The sequence below is a fragment of the Colobus angolensis genome, unplaced genomic scaffold (genome assembly GCF_000951035.1).
Source record: "Colobus angolensis palliatus isolate OR3802 unplaced genomic scaffold, Cang.pa_1.0 Scaffold3, whole genome shotgun sequence".
Classification (NCBI taxonomy): domain Eukaryota; kingdom Metazoa; phylum Chordata; class Mammalia; order Primates; family Cercopithecidae; genus Colobus; species Colobus angolensis.
The window spans coordinates 241,017-267,062 of record NW_012116265.1 but is presented as its reverse complement, the minus strand read 5'-3'; the positions used below and the strand labels follow the sequence as shown (position 1 = coordinate 267,062).

General features: G+C 40.3%; 1 protein-coding gene and 1 pseudogene across 1 annotated transcript in view; one reads left to right on the top strand and one right to left on the bottom strand.

The window, feature by feature from the left end:
• Positions 1-26,046, bottom strand: part of LOC105517023 (BTB/POZ domain-containing protein 7) — a 35,313-nt gene continuing 9,267 nt past the window's right edge. The window contains exons 2-8 of the mRNA XM_011949371.1: positions 25,716-25,791; positions 21,313-21,473; positions 17,003-17,146; positions 14,855-15,044; positions 11,845-12,023; positions 8,276-8,746; positions 1-5,540 (exon numbers count right to left, since the gene is read on the bottom strand). Coding sequence (XP_011804761.1) covers positions 4,725-5,540; positions 8,276-8,746; positions 11,845-12,023; positions 14,855-15,044; positions 17,003-17,146; positions 21,313-21,473; positions 25,716-25,791 — 2,037 coding nt within the window. The 3' untranslated portion in view covers positions 1-4,724. The remainder of the gene's footprint in view (positions 5,541-8,275; positions 8,747-11,844; positions 12,024-14,854; positions 15,045-17,002; positions 17,147-21,312; positions 21,474-25,715; positions 25,792-26,046) is intronic.
• Positions 5,603-6,771, top strand: LOC105517283 (annotated as a pseudogene).

Genomic DNA, 26,046 nt, shown 5'->3' with positions numbered 1-26,046 from the left:
TTCTATACAAGCCATTTATTTGAAATGCCAACTATATGTAGGATAAAGTCAGTGTTACATGCTTATCAGTAACAGTAGAAAAATAGAAGCAGTGAAAACCTCTGTACAAGTGTAATGGTACTCAAAAGAGAAATGTATCGTTTTACAATGCTTCACACAGACGGATTCAAGTTTGGAGGTACCTAAATAAAAATACTATATATTTCTTTAAAAATCACTATGTACAATTGAAGCGTAAACAAGTTTTACAAAGTACTGGTTATGCAGGTTGTAGAAAACACTTGCATAGGACATGAAATCAGTTTAAGAAAAATTTCTGAGCCTTTAGCATTGAAGGCACTTGACTTTATAGCAGTAACAGCACAACCACAAGAAATGCAGTGTTGTAGACGGTTTTCCACCGCTCTGAAGCACAGATGTGGTGCATACACAGCAAGGAGAGTTCAGGAACCCTTATCTCTCAGCCACCCCATCAAAGAGCAGGAATTGGTACTGCCTGCCCATGTAACCCAGATACACAGTCACGTGTAGGTACAGATGATGAAGCTTCCAGAGCTTATCTGACCTCTTAGACAGAACTCACATAAACACACAAATACAAGAGGTTATTTTCAAGACACACACTTGCAAGTAATCTTTCTATAGAAATGGCCACAGCATTATAATATTCAGAATATGGAAGATTGACAGTCTGAGGATTTTCTAGAGGAAAAAAAAAAATCAAAGGACTTGCCAATAGGATAACTACATAACAGATATGACAATCTACAGGACAAAAAGACATGTCACCAAATATTGTTCATACAACAGCGTTAATGGAAAACAGTAAAACACCTTTTAGCAGTGTGCATGTTAAGTCTTTTATCTGTAAGATTACCTGTAATGAGGTTTGAAAGTAAATCACTTAGTAGACAAAGTAAACTACCGCAGAACCAGGAATAGCACCCATCACTGCTGCTTTAATAGTCACTCCAGAAAGCTGAAAGTCAACCAAACAATGAAAAAAAAGTCAAAGAAGCATTTCCCTTTGAATTCAGTCCTAAAAATATGAATGCCTTATAATTAATTTCAAAATAAGTATCTTACAAGTGTTTCATGAAACTTTTTTTTCTAAATTCAGCATTATGAAAATATATATTTTGCCGGGTAGTTACTGAGAAACGTCAGTCCTTTCAACTCTAGAGAATGATGCATGGAGGTCGGCTTTGAGCCCCACTGCCGCTGGCGCGTGCTTCCAATTTGCCTTCTGTATCGGCACCTTAATGCAGATGTACAAGGACTAAGCTCTTTGCTAGAATGGCAACAACAAACCAAAACAAAAATCCAATAAAGGATGGCAGGTATAATAAAGTTTCTGAGGAAGCAAAAACAAGAATTAGGTAAGGCTTCATAAAGAATTCTATAAGAAGACTTAAAATACCAAGAATTCACTGAAAAGCCTCAAAGCCTAACGGGTTATTGCAGTGTCAGGCTAGCTGAGGTCTAGGGACATGTTCCCAGAAGTAAAGCTAAAGGGGGCATGTGAGAATGGGCGTGGAAAACTTAAACAACTATGTTTCAAATACTTTTTGCCTTTCATGCTGCTGTTTTTTTCCTTAGGAGCCACGGGTTGACTCTGAACTTAAAATTATTCATGAAAATCACAAAACTAAAACAATAACATAAGAAAAAAGACCAACAGCATCTTTAAGAAACTTGAATGTCCTCTCTTGGCTCTAGCATGTAAACGGTAGTTCTCCAACCTCAACACACAGCGGGCACTGGAAGTGGTGATTGTCCAAACGGCCTGATTGTCCACAATCTCAAAAGGAGATCTGGTATTTTTGTGATTTGGTTCTCACTAAATTCCTATACCAAGCAAAATGCCAGTTCCCATGGCCTAAATTTTATTTTATACATATATATGCTTTTATCTGAGAGCAACCTTACTTAAACTTTACATTTATCTTAGTACAGCATTAAAAAAGATTTAATAGATGGGTTCAAAAGCCAGAGGCACGTAGTTCTTCAACCTACCTTAGTAACCATACTTCACAAGATACATTAAAAGTCCACTAACAGCTCATCTAACACACACAAAACCCACACCTGTTAACCTTCTGCAAGTCACACCAGTCCGCAATCCCACAGATTAAAGCAAGTTTTCCCTTTATACACCTAGTTTTAGCCAGGTAAGCTACTGTATGATTAAAAGCAAACTTTATAAACTAAATAATCTTAGGAATAGTGGCCATTTACTTTTATAATTATATTTCAGGGATATGAGAGAATAGTTCATGAATTTTCAGAAAAATGAACGTGTGGGATCAACATCTCTGGTCTAACATTTGGAGAAAAAAAAAAGGGTCAGGGATGAGTTTTTTCTCCCCATCCAGATTAGGTCTACTGTTTTACTTGCAGTACCAGCGCAGCACATGAACATGTCAACATACATATGTGGTAGAAACACACATCAAAGAATATGATGGCATTCGCTTTTGTTTCTGAAGACAGACAGAGGCTGGGCTTCAAAAGACACCGTTTTCTATTATGAGTCAAATTTCTTACAAATGAGAACAGAGGCCTATGTTTTTCTCTTTAAAAAAGGAGCCTCCAGTGCGATGCACAGCCGACCTGCAGATTAGTGTTAACTCTGGGAGCTCGGGAGCTTGCACCACCAGCGTCACCGAGTGCACCCGTACAGCAGCTAACCAGCCAGGCAGCAGAACGAGCGGCGGCAGTTTGCCGATGTGTGCAGACACATGACATGTTTCCCATCTTGGAGACTACCTACTGTTCGGGTTTTTCTAAAATGTCAGATTATTCCTGAGTGTATTTCCACAGGGTAAAGGAGGAAAAGACCGTAAGAGAAACTATAGTTTTGGGAGAAATCAGAGTTGTTGACACCCAATAGAAAACCTATTTACTTCAAAGTGCATGTAATTCATTTATCCGGTAGCTCGTAGAGGCTTCCTAGCCCTGCATAGTTTTCGAGTGAGTGTGAGCAATTCATGGTTTTTTATATATATACATACATAGAAAAAAGGCTCCCAAATATCCTGTAGAGGAAGGAATGTTTGGAAAGCCTCTTTTCTTCTAAGTGCTACGGCTGTGTGTTTATTATGTGTTTGTAAAAATACAAAGTAAACGCTCAAATAATGTTGAAGTGATTTAAAAACTCAAATACTAATATATTTACAGTGGAGAGTAAGAAAAAAACAGTCCTTAGCTCACACATTGCCCTTCCAAGGGAGAGGATCCGGAAAGACCCCATGTGCTCAGTGGTTTAGTAAATGCCAAACCAGCATCCCAGTGGAGTTCAAGTAGGACATGTAGTGTTTAACTGAAAACATTTTTTTTCCTTTTTTGTTGGTGAGAAAGCATTATGCATTACCCAACACCAAAATTTAGACATACTTTGAAAATCGTTTAAAAGAAAACATACGTTTACAAACACCAAATAACATCCATGAGACTGAAGCCCTTTTGTTTTTTTCCCATAGAGAGTAAGACAATTAAAGGCAGCAAGCAGTCAGTTCCCCCATCGCAGCTGGAGAGTTGACGCTCAGAACCAGAAATTTTGTCAGTGTGCCCTTTAAGTTACTTCTCTATTTCCACTGCCCTTTTTTTTTTTTTTTTTTGGAGACAGGGTCTCACTGTTGCCCAGGCGGGAGCACAGTGGTGTAATCTTGGCTCACCGCAGTCTTCAACCTCCCAGGCTCAAGCGATCCTCCCACCTCAGCCCCCCAAGTAGCTGGGACTACAGGCGTGCACCACCATGCCCGGCTAGTTTTTTTTTTTTGTATTTTTTATGGAAATGGAGTTTCGCCATGTTGCCCAGGCTGGTCTTGAACTCCTGAGCTCCAGTGATCTGCCTGCTTCGGCCTCCCAAAGTGCCGATCACAGGTGTGAGTCACTGTGCATAGTCTCCACTGCTTTCTAATTCCAAGGGATGCGATCTCCTTGGAGCCTCATTTGGTGACTCTAATCCTTATGACCAGAATGTGCAGGGATTCTGACTGCATCCACACTGGAAATATAACAGCTTTAGCCTGGGCACAGAAGGCTTTTCTCCTTCCTGTTCTTTCCTGAACCAGCAAACTTCAGGACCCTGACTGGACTCCCGCTGGAGGAATGAAGCCCAGCTCCTAGGACTTATTAAAAAAAAAAGGACATTAGATTTATGGAGGCTGAGCGGGAAGATCTCTGAACTGAAACAATTACTGAAAAGAGAGGAGCATTCTGACGTGCTGTTCTTTGGAATTTCTATAATTAAAAAATAAACACAACTATTCCGTAAGAAAATACATCTTAGTGTGCAATCCAATGCACATGGATTGGTAGATGAAAGGTAAAATGCCAAAAAGTATGAAAATACAGTCCTTTAAATGTGGCAATAAAGTTTAACATACTGATATAAAATCAATACAGAGAAAATAAATGTACAAGTGCAAAAAAATTCCATCATTTGTAAAGAGAAATAAAAAGTGCCAGCCTGCTTGTTCTTAAAAATGCTTCCCGACATAATTGTTCAAACACAAATCAGACAGATGCAACATTTAAAAAAAAAAAAAAACCTTCGTAGCATGCTGTGTCTAATAAACACATATATACACAAAAACTACAACAAAATCATGTGAAACGGAGTTATCAGCTGGCATTGATAAACTGGTCTGTAAGTTGTTGGGTTACATCATAAAATGGGATGTTTCACATCTCAGGCACAGACGACTTGGAGGTTGCTCTCAGAGGGCAGACTTTTTGTAGAGGAAGTCCGGCTTGCTTGGTGACCTCCTTCCTCTGCTTATGGAATCTTCCCTTTCCAAATCTGTATTTCTCTGAGCTCCATGGCCCAGGGACTCACTGTCTGCCAGTCTTCTACTGGATCTCTCTTCGGGAGCTTCAGAGCTACATGCAGAAAGTGAAGGTCTGTTAGGAGTCAGCCCAAAAGTCAAGTCAGTTTCTACTGCGGTTCGTCCCCTGACATGGGCTGGACCGGTACTAGCATTTTCTGGGGCTGCCAAAGGAAAGTCTGACCGCTGGGGAGGCTGCTCAACGACGTCCAGGTGTATCGGCTCATTCTTTTGTCTGTGTAGATGCCCATCAGGGGAAAGTGGATATTCTCTCCTAGCTTCTTCCTGTTTTTTAGGAGACGTCTGGCCAGGTAGGTAGGCTGACTTTAAGCCACTTGGTGATGCCTTATTGTGGCTGTACAAATCGGGACCAAAATATCCACCTTGCGAAGGGGAAGGGGTGCGTCTGCTGGGAGCAGGAGTAGAAGGTCTGCAAGCAGCATTTGAGAAGTCATAGAAATCCGGATATTCCTGTGGATTTTCTCTGGCGTCTGTTTTTTGCTCTAGTGTGTGTTTTTTCCGAGAAGTGTGTGTATGTCTCTGTGAAATACATGACAGATGCTGGGGAGGCCCTGGTCCTGCTTCAGAAACTGACTGGCTTAATTCTGTGTCTACAGCAAGCTCTGGAAGCCTCCTGTCCTTGAGTGACAGTGTGGACACACCCACTGCGATGTCGGGCATCAGATCATTCAGCACAGGTTGTGTTCGCTGCAGACAGAGACAAAAATGTTGGGAGGGTTAAAAAAAAAAAGGACCCATCCTCTGTAAAAATGATGTTCACTGATTTTGTTTCCCAATTATAAAAGTAACACATACTGATTTTTTTTGAGATGGAATCTCACTCTGTCTCCCAGGCTGGAGTGCAGTGGCATGATCCCAGCTCACTGCAACCTCCACCTCCCGGGTTCAAGCGATTCTCCTGCCTCAGCCTCCTGAGTAGCTGGGATTACAAGGTACATGCCACCACGCCCAGCTCATTTTTTTGTATTTTTAGTGGACATGGGGTTTCACCGTGTTAGCCAGGATGGTCTCGATCTTCTGACCTCGTGATCTGCTCGCCTTGGCGTCCTAAAATGCTGTGATTACAGATGTGAGCCACTGCTCCTGGCTGAATTTTTAAGAATTATAAAAATATAGAAAGCTATAAAGGCAAAAAAAATCACTCCAACCTTTTGAACAGAGATACCACTGTTAGCATTTTGAGGTCTTTTTTTCTCCTTTGCATATATATTAATTTTAATGAAATTTAGTACATATATAATCTGTCACTAAATCTTTGAGATCACCATTTTAAATTATTATGTCACGTTCTACTGCATCAATGAACCATGACTTAATTTAATCATTCTGCTACTATTGGACATTTAGGTTGTTTACAATTTTTCATTATTACAGTTAAGACTGCAATGAACATACAAATAAATTACCTTTAAAGGGAGTTTTATTTAAAATATAAAGTAGTAGAATTTTGTCACTGTAGAACCGAGGGCCTGGGCCAACAGGATGGGAATCTGGCTTACCAAACACGGCCAGCCTTTGCCATTCTGGGGCGGGGGAAGCAGAGAGGGGAGGTAGAGAGGTCTAAGAAGCTGAGAAAGGCTTTCTGTGCTAACAGTTCTCCTGCAAATGTGGCGAACTTTCCTGAAACCCATCGGACTTTCTGTCACAGTGTGGCACACACCACTCCCACAAAGTGACATGGTAGAGGAAGAGCAAGGATTCTCTGTGCGCCCAGGCAAAGCGGCATGACAGGAAGCAGAGTGGCTATGGTGGGCAGACTAGGCTGATTTTCCAGAAAAAGGCTAAAACTACAAAGATTGTGCTGAAACTTCAGTGCACTGAGCTCAACTGCAGATCTAAGAGGATGCTGGCTGTTAAGAGATACAAGCATGCTGAACCAGGAGAAGATAAGACAAAGGGACAATTGATCCAGCTGTAAGCATCATATTTTGTTTCACGGTGAAAATAATAAAATCTTGAGGTTGGCCGGGCACAGTGGCTCACGCCTGTAATCTCAGCACTTTCGGAGGCCAAGGTGGGCAGATCATGAGGTTAGGAGTTCAAGACCAGCCTGATCAACATGGTGAAACCCTGTCTCTACTAAAAATACAAAAATTAGCTGGGCGTGGTGGTGCACGCCTATAATCCCAGCCACTCAGGAGGATCACTTGAACCCGGGAGGCGGAGCTTGCAGTGAGCTGTGATCGCACCACTGCACTCCAGCCTGGCCAACAGAGTGACACTCCGTCTCAACAAAATAAATAAATAAATAAATAAAATAAAATAAAATAAAATAAAAATAAAAAATAAATAAAATCTTGAGGTTATGTTAAAAAGTTGAGAAAGGATCATAATTTGACTCAAGCTTCCAATAAGCCATATTTTAATGAAGTTTCCCTGAACTAACAGGTCAATCTTTTCTTCTAACTTGCTACTAAGAGCATGTGACTGAGTAGGAAGACTTAAAAATCTTTTTTTTTTTTTTTGAGACAGTCTCACTCTGTCATCCAGGCTGCAGGACAGTGGTGTGATCATAGCTCACTGCAGCCTCAACAACCTCCCAGGTTCAAGTGATCGTCCCACCTCAGCTCCATGAGTAGCTAGGGCTGCAGGCATGTGCTACCACATTTAGCTAATTTATTTGTTTATTTGGTAGAGTCAGGGTCTCACTATGTTTCCTAGGCTGGTTCTGAACCTCTGGGCTCAAGTGATCCTCCCACTTCAGCCTCCTAAAGTGTTGGGATTACAGGTGTGAGTCATGGCACCTGGCCAAAAAAAAAAAAAGAAAAGAAAAATCACTATGTTTTTCAAGTGTATTATATAAAACCTCTAATACAGTGTAAAATCAAGCAAATAATCCTCTATCAATTTACTAGCCACTAGCCCTGGCTACTACGATTCTGAGTGAAGTGGGGGCTCTGCTGATGAGCTTCAGAGGCAGAGGCACGCCTGAGGCCTCATTTTCTGCTCATCTTCTGAATGGGGAGTTTTCCCACATTATTCCTGATGGTATACTGTACTTAAGTAGGTGTAAGTAGCTCTTGCTTCTTGTCCCATTAAAGCATGTGGTAGAATAGTGGATTTTACAGAATAGTAGAAGTTAGGGACAAATTGTAGACCTGTGCTTGAACAGAACATGAAACCGGTATATTCCTTTGTGCTGCTCAGTAACCCCATTCCTTCCTAATCCTGCCAAATGAGCATAAAGATAAGAAGATACTCAACTCCTCCATACACACCTCTTGGTTTCTCTCCTCCTGTCTTTTCTCATTCAAGTACACTAGCGTTTTCCCCTCTTTTCCATACCCCTCAAGTCTATGCCTGCCATTTGTCAGCAATACTTCTGGGCACTGCTGAGTCCCAGTGGGGCTCTTGGGCCAAGAAAATTGCTTCTAATAGTCCATAAACCGAATATGAAGCAAGTTACTAAAGTGCTGACTTACCACTTGCTTCTCAGATGCTGCTGCTGCTGCCGCTGCTGCTGCTGTTGCTGTTGAGGTGGTGGTGGCGGCGGCAGCAGCCACTGTCTGTCTGCCCAGTCCTGCAGTGCTGGTACAATCAGGTGGTGCAGCTTTCACACTCGGCAAGTAGACTGGGGGAGGGCCAGCTTTAGGAGCTGTTCTGGAGTGGAACAGCGAATGATTACAGGGATAAGAAAATGAACGTGAAGGGTGCTGACTGGGAGGTCTTTGTTTCCAGCCTGCTTTGAGTTGGTTATGGATTGGGGTAGCTGGGGGGTGGTAGGGAGGTGGTGGAGGGGGCAAGGGTGGATGGAAGGCCACAAAAGAGTCCAGATCTGTAAACATGGTTTCTGCAGGAGGGGTGCTGTTTACGCGACATCTCCCAGGTTGCCTCATTGTCAAGAGTGGACTTTCATCCCCAAAACGTTCATCAGGAAAGAATTTGTGAGGATTCTAAGAAAGATAAAAAAAACAAACAAACAAAAAACAAAAAAATGGGCATTTATTAGCGGATTTCATAAACAGAAATTTATAGGCTGAGAGAATTAAGTGAGGTACTTAAGAAAACCACAGTCAGCAAGAATAAAAGGCATAATTTATTTTTCTAGGCCAGAAGCCCAAGAAAAAAAATCACCTTAGTTATAGCACAAAGGTACAGAGTGCACCCTAGGACACAGCCATGAAAGAAAGCTGCTTGATCGAATGCTCCACAAGCAGGTCACTCATCTCAGATTATGTGATAATGCAAAAACCGGTAATAAAACCAAACTCTAATATGTCTTTGCTAAGAGACTAACATTAAATGCCAAAGGAAGAAAGGAATACAACTGAGGATGTTCTAGAAACTTTCTGACAAAACATCTATGCCTTCTCTGTCTGAAATAAAAACTACAAAATACTATTCGTTACCCATTACACATGACTAAGTTTGACCAATATTTTGGTAAACATAAAAGAATATGTCATGCAATTTAAGATATCAAATTCAGACACAATTCAGAATGGCAAAAGGAAAAGAAATGAGTAGAAAACCAGACTATATATTTTAAGGAGAAAAGCTGTAGCAAAAAATGAAAATCAACAACCTAAAACAAGAACCTAAAAATGTTCAGTAGAAAATTAGGACAGCAGGGGAAAAAAGAAGAAAAAGAACTTAAAAATGGTTTGCTGACTTGCTGAAGAACCCTATGCCATGTTTATTCATTCGTTCATTCATTCGTTCGTTCGTTCATTCATTTCATTCACTCACTTATTTTTTTGAGACAGGGTCTCATTCTGTCACCCAGGCTGGTGTGCAGTGGTGCAATCATGGCTCACTGCAGCCCTGACCTTCTGGGCTCAAGTGACCCTCCCACCTAATCTTCCCAAGGAACTGGGACTACTGTGCATACCACTATGCCTGGGTAATTTATATTGTATTTTTTGTAGAGATATGGTTTTGCCGTATTGCCCAGGCTAGTCTTAAACTCTTGAGCTCAAGCGATTCGCCCGCCTGGGCCTCCCAAAGTGCTGGGATTACAGCCATTGTGTCCAGCCTATCCTTTTTCGTTTGTTTTTGAGACGCGGTCTTGCTCTGTCACCCAGGCTGGAGTGCAGTGGTGCGATCTTGGCTCACAGCAAACTCCACCTCCCAGGTTCAAGCGATTCTCTTGCCTCAGCCTCCTGAGGCTGGACTACAGGCCCACGCCACAACATCTGGCTAATGTTTGCATTTTTAGTAGATATGGGGTTTCACCATGTTGGCCAGGCTGGTCTAGAACTCCTGACTTCAAGTGATCCACCCACCTTGGCATCCCAAAGAGTTGGTGTGGGGAAAAGAAAGAGAGATCAGACTGTTACTGTGTCTATGTAGAAAGAAGTAGACATAAGAGACTCCATTTTGTTCTGTACTAAGAAAAATTCTCCTGCCTTGAGATGCTGTTAATCTGTAACCCTACCCCCAACCCTGTGCTTGCAGAGACATGTGCCATGTTTACCCAAGGTTTAATGGATTTAGGGCTATGCAGGATGTGCTTTGTTAAACAAGTGCTTGAAGGCAGTATGCTTGTTAAAAGTCATCACCACTCTCTAATCTCAAGTACCCAGGGACACAAACACTGGGAAGGCCGCAGAGACCTCTGCCTAGGAAAGCCAGGTACTGTCTAAGGTTTCGCCCCATGTGATAGTCTGAGATATGGCCTTGCGGAAAGGGAAAGGGGAAAGACCTGACCGTCCCCCAGCTCCAGCCCGACACCCGTAAAGGGTCTGTGCTGAGGAGGATTAGTAAAAGAGGAAGGCCTCTTTGCAGTTGAGATAAGAGGAAGGCATCTGTCTCCTGCTGGTCCCTGGGCAATGGAATGTCTCAGTGTAAAACCCGATTGAATGTTCTATTTACTGAGATAGAAGAAAACCGCCTTAGGCCTGGAGGTGAGACATGCTGGTGGCAGTACTGCTCGTTAATGCACCAAGATGCTTATGTAAGTGTGCATCAAAGCACAGCACCTTTTCTTAACCTTATTTATGACACAGAGACATCTGTTCACATGTTTTCCTGCTGACCCTCTCCTCACTATTACCCTATTGTCCTGCCACATCCCCCTCTCTGAGATGGTAAAGATAATGATCAATAAATACCGAGGGAACTCAGTCTCTCCTCCCACCCGACGAGAGAAACGCCCACAGGTGTGGAGGGGCAGGCCCCCTTCAGTTGGCATTATAGGCGTGAGCCACTGCGCCTGACCACATCCTGTCCTTTTAAAGGGTATGGATTAAAGGGGTTTGGAGTTTGTAGCAAGAAAATGAATCACCTGACCAGATGAAATTAAATTTTATTTAAGGCTCTGATTCAATGGCTGTGATCAGACTAGTTTACAAATTTTATCTTAACTGCAAAACCAGTGCTATTGTTTTTGTACCTAATAATTACTAGAAATAAGTTTTTTCTTTTTTCCGGTAGGTTAAAAAAGAAAGCACTTATTGTTTGATTCTCATGCTTGGGTTTGAACCCTCATGCAAGAAATTTCTTATAAGATGGAAAAGAGAAATGAAAGTGGGCATGTGGAAGGTGTGTAAGTGTGGTAGTAGACCAAACCTCAAACCTAGTGACCAAACAAAGAAGAGAGAGCAGTGGAAGTTCAGAATTTTCTACTTCCATGCCATCTCTGTTTGGGCATGCACACTATGGAATTTTTTAGCAGTCACCACTCGTATGCTTGCTACATACCGGAAATATAGCTGCTGTACAATAGCACTCTGGATCTTCATAACAATTTATGTTGCAGGTAAAGAGCTATTGATGCCCAAGGTGGTTAAGTAACTCATTCCAAGTTAACCAACTAGTCAGCAGCAGAGCTGGGATCTAAACCCAGTTCTCATTCTAGGCCTCTGCTCGGTCCACTCCATGATGCTGCCTCTCACCAGGAGGGACTTGCAGGTTATCAAAGACACCAAAGGCAGCGAAAAGCCACATATGAAGAAAATGAAATAAGCCAAGGACTCGTCAGGATGTCTACAATACTGCCTGTCTGGTGACTGAGGCTCCCTATTTTAAACAGTTTAATGTCATTTCCTACCTGCAACAGCTCTGCAGCAGCATCTGCAAGACCAAACTCTCTTAGCACTCGAATCTGAATTTCATAGCTGACGGTGGCGCCTTCCCCGCAGTTCAGGGCATAGGCCCTCTGCACCTGCTCCGTGTGCCGCAGTTCCTGCAGTCGTCTGACCATGTCTTTCATAATGAGGAGACGAGGAACTGGAAGGAGAAAAACAGTGGGCATGCAAAATTCCTGAGCTACACAAAAGATGACCCTGTGAGCCCAAGGGAAAAAAGCATGTATTTCATACCAGAATCTTGTAAGTTTATTAGATGGTATTTTAATTTCCTGGGGACATATTCATTTATATATCTCTAATTAGTTTTCAAGGTTTTAAAATTTCACTATGCCCAAAATGCTCTTGATCATACTGAACAGCCTGAGTTGTATTATTTTAGTTTACAGTTCAAATACATTTTTACTTGCATGTATTCTCATCTGAATCTCAGGATATTTCAGAAGTCTTTAAATATATTCATTCCATTATTCAAATAATTTTTTGAGTCCTGACTATGCACCAGGGATTGGACTTGGATATTAGGGTGCACAGAATGAAACACATGATTCCTCTTCAAAAGTTTCTGGCTTAGTGATATGAACTAAACCAGAAGTAAACAAATACAATATAAGGTCATAAATGCTCCTGGAGAGAAATATGTAAAGGACACTGAGGCACTGGGAGGAAGGGGCACCCAGCCAGATTGGGGACAGACAAGAAAGGCGTCAAGGTGTACACAGAGCAGATTCTTGAAGAATGAAGGGAAACCAGATGGGCAAAAAAAGTTTTCTGAGCAGAAGGACTGGGTATGTGTAAAACATGCTGAGACAGCCTGGCAGAAGTGGTTGGCATGGCCAGCAGAACTTAGGGTTCAGAGCTATAAGCAGGAAGAGTTCAGAGCTATAAGCAGGAAGAGTGTGAAGAGAGGAGGCAGAAAGATGGCTACTGGCAGATCATGGATAAAGAATTTAAACTGTACCCTATGCACAACAGGCAGTCACTTTTGCAGGAGGATGACAGGATCAGAGCTGTGAACAAGTGCACTCCGATGTTAATGTAAAATGGGCAGGCATGCTGTGACTGGAAGGCTAAATCAAGCTTGCTGTCTGCCTTTGTAAATAAAGTTTTACTGGAATGTAACTTACCCATTCATTTAGGTACTGTCTATGGCTGTTGTATGGGAGGTGAGTAGACAGAGGTAACAGAGACTGCATGGCTTACAGAGCCTGAAGTATTTACTATCTGGCTCTTTCTGGAAAAAGTATGCTGGCCGACCAGCCAGTGTAAAAGACAGAATTTTGAGTAAGATGAGAGGTGGGAACACTGGCTAGAAACCTGAACTAGGGCTATAGCTGTAGGGCTGCAGAGGGGATGGAATCTATAAATATTTATGAGAGAAACTGACTAGAGCAGTGATTATTATTTTTTAGGGATAAAAGGAACTAGCATTTACTGAGTGCTTACTTTGTGCCAGGCAAACTCCTGTGCACATTACTCATGGTGCTTCATTAAATCCTCACAATTCTAGAAAGGAGGTATGAGCCCCAATTCATGGATGAGGAAATTAATGTTCAGGAAGGAAAATATTAATACCATGTCCAAAGTCATACAAAGTAACAGAGCCAATATATGAGCCCCTAATCCTCTGCAACAAGCTTTCTATCCTTTCATGAATGTGGTGGGCAGGGAAGTAAGAAGCAGCCAGGATGCTACCAGAACAGGGCCATACCTCATTAGCTACACAATAGAGAGACAAGCCTTATTTTTCTGAGCATACTTACTTGAGAATGTCTAGACTTTTGAGATTGAGTTCTAAGATTAAATTATGCTGATTTTCAACTGCATTAACTCAAGCCTAAAAAGCCAGGCTAATTAGCAAAGCTTCAAAATCTGCATAAATCAGCTAAAGAAATATTTCTCTTCATGCTTTTAACTAATGTATATTTCAAGTAAATATGCAGTGGCCAAATTTGACAAGGTAACAACTGAAGAAAGTCATGAGCCCCAGAATAAAATATACGTATTCAATTAAAAGTTCTGTCACTATGTCTTTTATGCATCTTTAATTACAATAGACATTTATAAGCAGAAATAAATATTGCTATAGTGTGCTGGTTTTTATTTTGAATCTTGCAATGACAATTAGCAAGAGCTACAAGTTTCTGACCACCAGATCACTGTTGCTTTTTTTAGACTTCCTTGGTTAAAGTCAACATTTACTGATGCTCAAACATTTTTGGACATGACAGTTACACTCTGATCGATGGCCAATTCCCCTAAAGTCATAAGATACAAACCTGTGCTACAGTAAACTTCCCAGAGCAGAGCTTGGGAAATTGGATCTCTAGGAAACCCACAGTGATCACATTTTGGAAGGCCACAGACTCAAAGGTATAATAGACTAGAAAGGCCACAGATTCAAAGGTATAATAGTGCATTTAACCCTCCCAAAGGGTCTTGTAACCTGAGAAATACCCTATAGTGATTAAAAAACAACAACAACAACAACAAAAAAACTTAATTCCTCTAAATCAGTGGTTCCCAAAATGGGTGACTTTGTCCCACAGGGCACAACTGGCAAAGTCTAGAAACATAAAAATGTTTCCAAAAGGTTTTCGCAGAGGTGTGCATGCATGCACATATGTGCTCCTAGCATTTAGTGAGTACAGAGTACAGGCCAGGGATGCAGCTGACCACCCTATAAAGCACAGGACAGCTCTCCATTAACAGAATAATCCGGCCCTAAATGTCAGTAAGACCAAGGCTGAGAAACTCAAGGGTAAACTGACAAACTCTATACACTTAGTAATACAAAATAAAATATAAAGCAAAAGTTTTGGCTTAAAAGTATTTACTCTTTAAGGTGAACAAGGCATAAAGGGTATTGAAATGTGGAGAGAATTAGCATATACAGAGGGGTTCAAACATCAGCAATTTCAAAAAATAGTAAGATTATTCATTTAACTATAAACAACCAATATACTGCCTTACCTGGAATTTCGTTGGCTACAACTGAAGGAGGGCTTGACTGGTTGCTGCTGATCTGCTGGTGGCTGATCATGTGACAACACTGAGGCACGGCATTATTGACCATGTAGAGTGTGTCTGGTACATTGGACATCCTAACCATTCGCAAGCGCACAAGATCCGTTTGTTCCACCATCATCTCATCCAGCACTGACTGAAATAATCATTCAGTATTAACAAAACCAGTCAACCTTCCTCTGTTAAATCACATTTGAAGGAAGATTATTACTTTCATCAAATAAAAAGGGAATTAATTTATTTCTATTTTATAAATGTTAATATTAGTGGTGAAACAAAATTCTCCTACATCTTTAACTTTTAAAGACTCTTTCAGCAGCATGTTTGAAAAGACATAACCATCTTTTGAAAAGTCTGCTTCTAATTAGAAGTATTTGAAATGTGAAGGATATAAAATTAATCAGAAATAAATTACACATAATATTATAATAAAGAAAACAATGTATACATGTGCTAAATAACAAAGCCAACAAAGTGCTCGAAATACAAATACTGAAGATTGATAATCAGGGCCAGGCGTGGTGACTCACGCTTGTAATCCCAGCACTTTGGGAGGCTGAGGTGGGTAGATCACTTGAGGTCAGGAATTCAAGACCAGTCTGGCCAACAAGGTGAAACTCCATCTCTACTAAACATGCAAAAATTAGATGGATGTGGTGGCGGGTGCCTATCATCCCAGCTACTCGAGAGGCTGAGGCAGGAGAATTGCTTGAACTCGGAAGGAGAAGGATGAAGTAAGCCGAGATCTCACCACTGCACTCCAGCCTGGCTGACAAGAGTGAAACTGTCTTTAAAAAAAAAAAAAAAAAAAAAAGATTGATAATCAATGCAAGAGACCTATAAATAAACCAATTTTTCTTTTTTGAAGAAAAAAGAAAAATGTTGCCTGGGCTGGAGTGCAGTGGCGCCATTATGGCTCATTGCAGTCCTGACCTCCCAGGCTCAAGAAACCCTCCCACTTCAAGTCTCTTGAGTAGCTGGGACTGCAACAGCACACCACCGCACCTGGCTAATTTTTATTTATTTATTTTTATTTTTTGTAGAGACAGGGTCTCACTAGGTTGCCCAGGCTGGTCGTGAACTCCTGGACTCAAGTGATCTTCCTGCTTCAGCCTCCCAAAGTGCTGAGATTACAGGTGTAAGCCACCACACCTGGTCTAAAAATGAGAAACATTTTGAGGCAACTTGATTGTATACTCATTGAGTATACACACTGTTTGGTCTGTTAAATTTATTTCAGAAAGCTTAATAGTGATTTCTTACTTTCAAAGACTACCAGTTCCTCAAAAGGCCACTCAGTTTTTTTTTTTGAAGAGTGGTTCTTACTCTGTTGCCCGGGTTGGAGTGCAGTGGCTCACTGTGCAGCCTTTGCCTCCCAGGCTCAGGTGATTCTCTGAAATCAGCCTCCTGAGTAGCAGAAATCAGGGTGCATGCCACCACAACTGGCTCAATTTTTCCTTTTGTGTTTGGTAGAGATGGGGTTTTACCATGTTGCCCAGGATGGACATCTGAAAGTTCTTATGGCTGAACATCTAATAAAAATTAGATGTTTCATTTTCACATTATCATATTTTCCCAGTTTTTCACGTTACAATATACATAATGCCAACTAATTACTCAACAGACCTGAAATTTTTTCTTACTTTGTGCATTTATTCTAAAACTAAACATAATTCCCAACGGTCAGCTGTTACAAGAGGTCATGGCATTCCTTTAATTTACGAAGGAAGTAAAAAAGTGGGCAATCTTCTTTCAGAACATTTCTCCCATCCTCAAGATCACAAAATAGTGACAACCATTTTCAGTAAGTGGTAACAATTTGCAAGGCAATTAAGTTAACAATTTGCAAGGCAACTAAAATGAGAAAAATATAAAATGCATTTTAACATAATCTAAGTTTTAAAAACATGCTTAATTAAAATTAAACATTTCAGAAAACTATTCTGTTGAGTAGTCAAACTAGAACTTACTTTCATTTTCCCTATTGTTGAAAATATAGGCTATTTTCAAATATTTAAGTAATACTGCAATGAACCACTTTGTGCATATGGTTTGTAATAAAGTAGTCTACTATCTTCAAATGGTTTTCATTACCTTTGCTTCTTCCACATAGGGAGAGAAGAGTCGAGGACGAACATAGATGCCAGCATTTTTTTGCCGCAACCAGGCATTTGACTTTCCGCCTTCTGTTGTAGGAAGCATATCTGATGGAGGAGTACTAATCAAGCCTCTTTTCATCTAAAAAGAAAATTTTTTTAGATAGCAATCTGTGTAGTACTACAATAGTATAAATAAAAATATTTATAACTGTAAATAAAAATATGCAACTTTATCATTTAAATAAAAATTTAGAAATGTATATGAAATTTAGAAATACCTCTTTTTTTTTTTTTTTTTTTTGAGACAGAGTCTCATTCTGTCGCCCAGGTTGGAGAGTGCAGTGGCATGATCTCGGCTCACTGCAACCTCCATCTCCTGGATTCAAGCGATTCTCCTGCCTCAGCCTCCCGAGTAGCTGGGATTACAGGTGCGCACCACCATGCCCAGCTAATTTTTTGTATTTTTAGTAGAGACGGGGTTTCACCATGTTGGTCAGGCTGGTCTTGAACTCTTGACCTCGTGATCTGCCCACCTCGGCCTCCCGAAGTGCTGGGATTACAGGCATGAGCCACCGCACCCGGCAAAATACCTCAAATTTTTAATAATATTTAAAAGATTTGCAATAAAAAGATACCATAATTTCCCATTTTACTCTAAATAGAGGAATATTTTAAAAAACAAGAGACACATTAATTAAAATGTAGTAAGTTGGACTAAAGATCAGAACTCTTAATGAAAACCAATTTTTTTTTCTTTACTCATCTAGGAACAAATTAATTTCCCACCCAACTCCCCAAGACAAAACGAGAACACTGACATGGGCCTATATCTATAGTACAAGGATACAGGAAGGCTAGCATAGCGCTTAGCAACACAGGCTCTGGGGAAGGCAGATGTAGCTCAAACTTCAACTCCTGCATTTAACAGCTATGTGACCATGGACATCTCCTTTACCTGGGCTTCACTTTAAGGGCTCCTGTATGGCCCTGGAGGTGAGGCAGTGCACAGCTAAGTGAATGAGGTATCCCTGTTGTTTCCTGACTGATGCCAGGAGCATCTGTATCAAGTACCTTCAGTTCCTAAGGTGGTGTGAGGGTTAAATGAAGGCAATGCAGATGAAAGCACTTGGCACAGTGCTTAGCACACACTAAGAGAGCATGAAAGTTAACAGCCATTATTAGCAAACCTGTGTTGGGGACTTACGATGTGTTAGCCACGGAACTAAGAGCAGAGGTATATATTTCGTAACCAAAGTTCTAAAATACTTTTTTTTTTTTTTTTTTTTTGAGACGGAGTCTCGTTTTTTACTCCTGTTGCCCAGGCTGGAGTGCAATGGTGCGATCTCAACTCACTGCAACGTCTGCCTCCTGGGTTCAAGCGATTCTCCTCCCTCAGCCTCCCGAGTAGCTGGGACTACAGGCGCCCGCCATCTCGCCCGGCTAGTTTTTTGTATTTTAGTAGAGACAGGGTTTCACCATGTTAGCCAGATGGTCTCGATCTCCTGACCTTGTGATCTGCCCGTCTCGGCCTCCCAAAGTGCTGGGATTACAGGCTTGAGCCACCGCGCCCGGCCCTAAAATACTTTTCTAAACTACATACAGGGTTCAATTTTATCTGAGTACCAGGTTTTAAACAAAACCAAAAGTTGTTTCTCCAATATTACTCTCGTTAAATATAATCAACAGCTGCATTAGTTAAAATCACTTTTAACTAGTAAAATACAGCATCATCTAGTATTTAGAAAATAGAGAAAAAAAAAAGTCAATAATTTTATTACAACTGTAATGTTGATATATTTCCTTCCAGTCTTTTCATTTTCATTTTTATTTTTTTGAGACAGGGTCTCACACTGATGCCCAGGCTGGAGGGCAGTGGTGAGATCTCAGCTCACTGCAACCTCCGCCTCCTGGGCTCAAGCAATTCTCTCATCTCGCTTCTCAAGTAGCTGGGACTACAGATGCATCCCACCATGCCTGGCTAATTTTTGTATTTTTTGATAGAGACAGTGTTTCACCATGTTGGCCAGGCTGGTCTCGAACTCCTGAACTCAAGTGATCTGCCTGTCTTGGCCTCTGAAAGTGCTGGGATTACAGGCACCTGGCAGAGTCTTTACCAAACAAGTTTTACATAGTTGAATTTGAGAATACATAAAAATACATACTTTGCATCATCCTTTTTTTCTTCTTCTTTTGTTTGATGGGGTCTTGCTCTGTCACCCAGGCTGGAGTGCAGTGGCACAATCTTGGCTTGCCTCTGGGTTCAAGCAATTCTTGTGCTTCAGCCTCCTGAGCAGCTGGGATTAACGGAGTGTGCTACCATGCCTGGCTAATTTTTGTATTTTTTAGTACAGACAGGGTTTCACTATGATGGCCAGGCTGGTCTTGAACTCCTGACCTCAGGTGATCCATCCACCTTGGTCTTCCAAAGTGCTGGGATTAAAGGTGTGAGCCATTGCACCCGGCCACTATAGTCTTTATAACAACTGTTCAGGGGAGCAAAATATTCTGCTGTATAGTGGTACTATAACTACTACCTCAACGGGTGAAAAATGGTAACTGTTCTATTTTGCTTTCTCTGGTGTGTGTGTGTAATTAGTGAGACTGAATTTTTTTTTTTCTAATCAGAATCCACAAATATTTTTTTAAATTTTATTTTAGTTTATTTTTATTACTGCTCCTTGTGGAAGCAGGGCTACCCCATAGGCAGTATGCCCAGAGTAGCCCATAAATACTTCTTGAAAACAATACTGTTTTCTTCTAGTTCTTCCATGTTTCAATTTAGTATTTAATTCTTCAATCTAACAAGGATTAATTTTGTGTGCCAGTGAAACAACAGTTTAACTTTCAATGAATTTCTTCTTCTGCTAATCAGTTAATCTAGCACCACACTGACTTGTGATAGTTCGTTTATTATTATGTTTTCTGTTTTTTTTTTTTCCCCTTTTCTTCCTTAAATCAGGGTCTCATTCTGTTGGCTGATTATGGCTCATGGCAGCCTTGACCTCCTGGGCTCACGTGATTCTCCTGCTCAGCCCCCCAAGTAGCTGGGACTACAGTCACACACCACTGCACCTGGCTAATTTCTGTGAAATTTTTTTGTAGAGATGGGGTCTTGCCATGTTGCCCAGGCTGATGTTGAACTCCTGAGCTCAAGTGATCTGTCCGCCTTGGCCTCCCAGAGTGCTGGGATTAAAAGTACGTGCTACTGTGCCCATCCTGTTTAATTCTTACATTAACTAAGACTTTTTTCTCCACTATTTTGTCTGCTATGCTAGAATCACAGATAAAATATTAGCATTTTAAAATGTTTTACGTTTTAGATGCTATCCCTTCTTATGTCCTTTTAAAAGAAGTTATAAAAATTTCTTATGAGTTGTTTTTCCAGATGACTTTTATAATGTTCCTGTGCAGTTAAAAAAAAACCCATTATGACGTTTATAAGCACTACATTAAGTCGATAACTCAACGTGTTAAGAACTAATATTTATAATATTTATTTTTCCCATCCACGAATTCAAGCAATTCTATTAATTTTTTTTTTTTTTTTCTGAGATGGAGTCTCGCTCTGTCACCCAGGCTGGAGTGTAGTGGCTCGATCTCGGCTCACTGCAACCTCCACCTCCCGGGTTCAAGAAATTCCCCTGCCTCAGTCTCCCAAGTAGCTGGGATTATAGGCATACACTACCACGCCTGGCTAATTTTTGTATGTTTAGTAGAGACGAAGTTCCACCATGTTGGTGAGGCTGATCTCAAACTCCTGACCTCAGGTGATCCACCCGCCTTGGCCTCCCAAAGTGCTGGTATTACAGGAGTGAGCCACTACACCCAGCCAATTCTATTAATTTTTTAAAAATTCACTGTTTAAAAAATTATGAAAGTAATAAGATGAGCTGTATCAATTTTCAGGTCCATCCATTCTTTTTCTATTGAGCCAATCCCTCCACTCCACTGCTCTCTGATTCATTGCTGTTCTTGAAGACTCTCCAAAGGTAATTTCTACCTTTTCCTTTTTGAATAAGGGTCTACTTGATCTACACTTAAATGACGGAATTAACTCTGCTAGAAATAATGCGCTAGAATGAGTAAGACCTATTTACCCACTCGACTCTCAGTCACCGAACACTTTAACTGTACTGTGTGACAGACACAGGGGACACAACATCGCACACAACAGACATCTGTCTGTCCTCACAGAATTACAGCTTCACAATACTCTGTTAGTACTAGAAATTATTTACAATGAATAAAAACATACGCCTGGCATTTTTCTTTTCATGAAACGAATACATGGAGAAAAATACTTACTGCATCACTTAAGACTTCACTGTTTATAGGTAAGATGTGTTCAATTCGCACAAAAGGTAAGAGAGAAGAAAGGATCTCTCTGAGCTCTTCCATGTCCAGGTCCCGTCTTTTTACACCTCTTTTGTTCACACTATGGGCAGTGCCACTCAGTAAGTTTGGCTCTACGAGACAGAAAATGAAGTTTCCAACCAAATCTAAACTTCTGAGACAGGTTTGCTTTGTTCTCTAGCACATACACTAACAGTACCACTCTATAGACTTATGTGCCTCTGCTTTAAAAAGGGTTATAAATCGATTATTTGTCTTTCATAAGATGTTTAATAGGGATGTTCTTGGATAAAGAAAAAGCATGGTATCAACAGTACAATAAAATTATTTTATCACTGCTCTGCAATAAAGAATAAAGGATTCCTTTCTATAGCCTAACTCAAAAGAGAAAAGATGACAATCTACTAAAATCTAATTTTATCAAGGGCTTTTTAAAAAGCTTTCTCACTTTTGTGACCAGTTTTTAGTAGTATAAGGTCACTGCAGGGCATATGCCATTTCCAGTCATCGTAGGTTATCAGCATGCTCATTAGCCTATATATGTGTAACAGTAATTTAACAACGTGTTAATCACCTGGCGTTTGAAGCGGCAAAGCCGAATGTGCTTTATTTAGTTTTAAGATTCTTATGAAAATCTCCCAAATTTCCATAATATGGGAATATTACTGCATAAAAGTAGACCCTTTGATCTTTGACATGTAATATATGTCCATAGTCCAGGGCAGAGAATGATTGCTTCATTGGGCATTAGTGAACGACAATCTGAAATACGTATGCTTACGATATTGAGGTGAGAAGAAAAATTACATAATTTGGAAATCTTTAATCATGTCTTTAGTCTAGGGGTCTGTAATTTTTTTCTTAAAAAAATTAACACAGAATAAGATAACACAGAATAAGATCTTTATCATTCATGAATATAAATGTTGGATTTTTTTCAAATATTCTATAGGAAAACTGATATTTTCCTTAAATCGTGTGTGTGTGTGTGTGTGCGTGTGTGTGTGTGTGACACAGAGAGACAGAGATTGTTTTTGAGAAACTAAGTTTTTTGTGGATTCATTCAGAATAAAATTGTTAACTGTGTAGAAAAGAATTGTTTTTTTTTCCCTTGCCTAGCTATGATTTAGCTGCATACTTATTTAGGGCATTTTGTTTTTCAAAATATGTTTTTGTCCTTAAAGTAGTGACATCCTGTTTTCATACAAAATCTTACACGAAACCCCCAAATATGTGACAGGTAAGGGCAGAATCCTTCTGTATAAAACTGACTGAAACAAAGCTATGGCCTGGCTCACTTAGCTTCCTTCTCATCCCTAACCCACTTTGGAAACTACCTTTTATTTATTTTTTTATTATTATTTTTTAAGATGGAGTCTTGCTCTGTTGCCCAGGCTAGAAGGCAGTGGCATGATCTCGGCTCACTGCAACCTCCACCTCCCGGGTTCAAGCGATTCTCCTGCCTCAGCCTCCTGAGTAGCTGGAATTACAGGCGCTCACCACCACACCCAGCTAATTTTTGTATTTTTAGAAGAGACGGGGTCTCACCATGTTGGCCAGGCTGGTCTGGAACATCTGACCTCGTGATCCACCTACCTTGGCCTCCTAAAGTGCTGGGATTACATGCGTGAGCCACCATGCCTTGCCTAGAAACTATTTTTCTAAGGAAAAATTTAACGCTTAAGGATGCTTGTTATCTGCCCCAAATAAATGAAATTTCATCATTACCAACTTTACATCAATGAACAAGCTTATGGTCTATAACATTTACACAGAGTTATATACAATCGGTTCTTGTTATCTCGAGTAGTTATAAAGTCAACACAAACAATGCATCAGTGAATACTGAGCTCTTGTTCATAGGGAAAACACAGAGTTAGGTTCCTGTGAGCCTCTGGGCACAACATTTTTGTCAAATGATTAAGGCAGAACCTTGTTGTATGTGTTTCTGTTTAAAGATACTTTATTTAATGTATGTGGCTGATTCATTAACACTAACCTCATGACCAACAGCACTGTAACTCACGCCTGAATGAAGCTTATCTAACCCATGTATCGTCTCTGTAAGGCACACCATAGCCTTCTTGTTCTCAGGAACACTAGACAGCACTTCAGTACTACACCTGGGGGCCATCTTCAACAGTGAGATCACGGAAACACAAAAATGTAAAACATGTGGCACTCGGTAACATCCGGAACAAGAAGGCAGAGTGCCTCTGTCTCGTTAGAACTCAGATGGGAATGTGCTTGTTGGGAGACCAAGCTTTTTGCTACTTCATGCATGTCCAGGAATGACCATGAAAGTACCACCAGTATTGATTTTGGGGTTACAAATAAATTTGAGTGACTAGGTAAGTTGACAAATATAAAAGCCACGAATGAGAACTAATTGTATACTGACATTTAAAATTCGAAATCAATTGTAATGGTTTTCATATTTTAAAAAATTCATAACTTATCAGGCATGGTGGATCATCTGAGGTCAGGAGTTTGAGAACAGCCTGGCCAACATGGCGAAACTCTGTCTCGAGTAAAAATAACGAAAATTAGCTGTGCGTGGTGGCATATGCCTATAATCCCAGCTACTCAAGAGGCTGAGGCAGGAGAATAGCTTGAACCTGGGAGGCAGAGGTTGCAGTGAGCCAAGATTGTGCCACTGTACTCCAGCCTGGGAGACAGAGCAAGACTCCGTCTCAAAAAAAAAAAAAATTCATAACTTTGCTGTTCTCTGAAATACAATTTTAAAAATAAAAATAAAACAAAATCAAATCTGAGAATTGCTAAAGGTTTTTGCCAGCCACAGAAAAGAATTGGAGAAATAAAATAGAAGGACTGCTTTTGTTCCCTAGAGCTTGGATAGTAGGATATTAAAGAAACACTATAAAAAGGCTTAAAGGTAGGTTTAGCACAACATTTTTTATATTTAAAAATGTGACAAAACAACTCTGTAAATGTACTAAAATCCACTGACTTGAACACTTTAAACCAGTGAACTTTAAGATATGTAAATTATATCTAAATAAAGCTATTGAAAGGTGATAGAAAAGGGAAATCTGTATTTAATTTTTCTAATGAAAAATTTTAAATTTAGGTTCAGTACATAAAGGAACACAACGATGTTTGAGGGAAGAACAGGTGGGTGGGCTAACCCTAGACACAAACAAAAGACTGCTGTAGAATCATAAATTTCCAAAGTTGAAAGCCCAGCCTCCGACATATGATGCCTCCTTCTCTTCTGCAGTGACCCCACTGGGAGGTCATTCAGAAGTATTATTTATTTCTCTTTTACCTTCCACAACATTTCTTTTTTTTTTGAGACAAAATTTTGCTCGTTGCTCAGGCTGGAGTGTAATGGCGCAATCTCGGCTCACCATAACCTCCGCCTCCCGGGTTCAAGTGATTCTCCTGCCTCAGCTTCCCAGGTAGCAGCTTCCCAGGTAGGCATGCGCCACCACGCCTGGCTAATATTTTTATTTTTAGTAGAGACGGGATTTCTCCATGTTAGCCAGGATGGTCTCGATCTCCTGACCTCGTGATTCGCCCACCTGGGCCTCCCAAAGTGCTGGGATGACAGGCGTGAGCTACTGCGCCCGGCCTACTTTCTACAACATTTAAAAATAAACAATGAATGCTTTTTCATTTGTACTCTTTTTCTTTTTTTTGAGTCTCGCTCTGTCACCCATGTGGAGTGCAGTAGTGCAATCTCAGCTCACTGCAACCTCTGCCTCCCAGGTTCAAGTAATTCTCACGCCTCAGTCTCCGAGTAGCTGGGAGTACAGGCACGTGCCACCACTTCCCACTAATTTTTGTATTTTTAGTAGAGGCGGGATTCTGCCATGTTGGCCAGGCTGGTCTCAAACTCCTGACCTCAGGTCAGCCTGTACTCGTATTTTTAAATTGAGGTTAAAATTCACATAACACAAAATTTATTTAAAACACTTTAAAGCATACCATTCAGTGGCTCTTACTATACTCTTATTGTTGTGTAACCATCAACACTAATTCCACATTTTCATCATTATGCTTTTGTAACACTTTAGTCATTATATGAAATTATATTAAATTTTTCATTCTAATACTTCCATGAGTCAACATGTTTTATTAAGCACCTAAGAACATAATAATAAAAAGTATCCTTTTAAAGCTGCAAAATAAGACTTTCTGTTATATTTATTTTAATAAACTATACCCTGTCCACTAAAGGATTTTGCCTATGGTAAAAACTTCCATTTTCACCAGGCAACAGTGTCAGTTTTCAAGACTAATGTGCGGCATGCATTTCTGTAAGCTGGGAACGTAAGAACCACCAAAAATTTACACAAGGTAACTAGTGCAAGTTAATTTTCTGAGATTACCTCTATCTGCTATTCTTTTCATCAACTGATGCTCTCCCCATTTAATCAGATATTTAAGGATATCTTGTTCACTTGCCTGTAAAAAAAAAATGGTTTATATTTATTTTAGTGAAATTAGTAAGTGGTTAATTTCATTAAGGACTTTTCGTAGGTGGGAAATACAGCATGCAACTTACCATGTTTCACTCTTTTCGTTGGCTGAAGTTTTAGTGTTAAATCTATGGTCCATTGACAGGAAATACATAAGACTGCATTACATATATTTTATCCAGTAACCTCACTCTCAGCTCCAACAAATTTTTTTTTTTTTTTTTTTTTTTTTTTTTTTTTT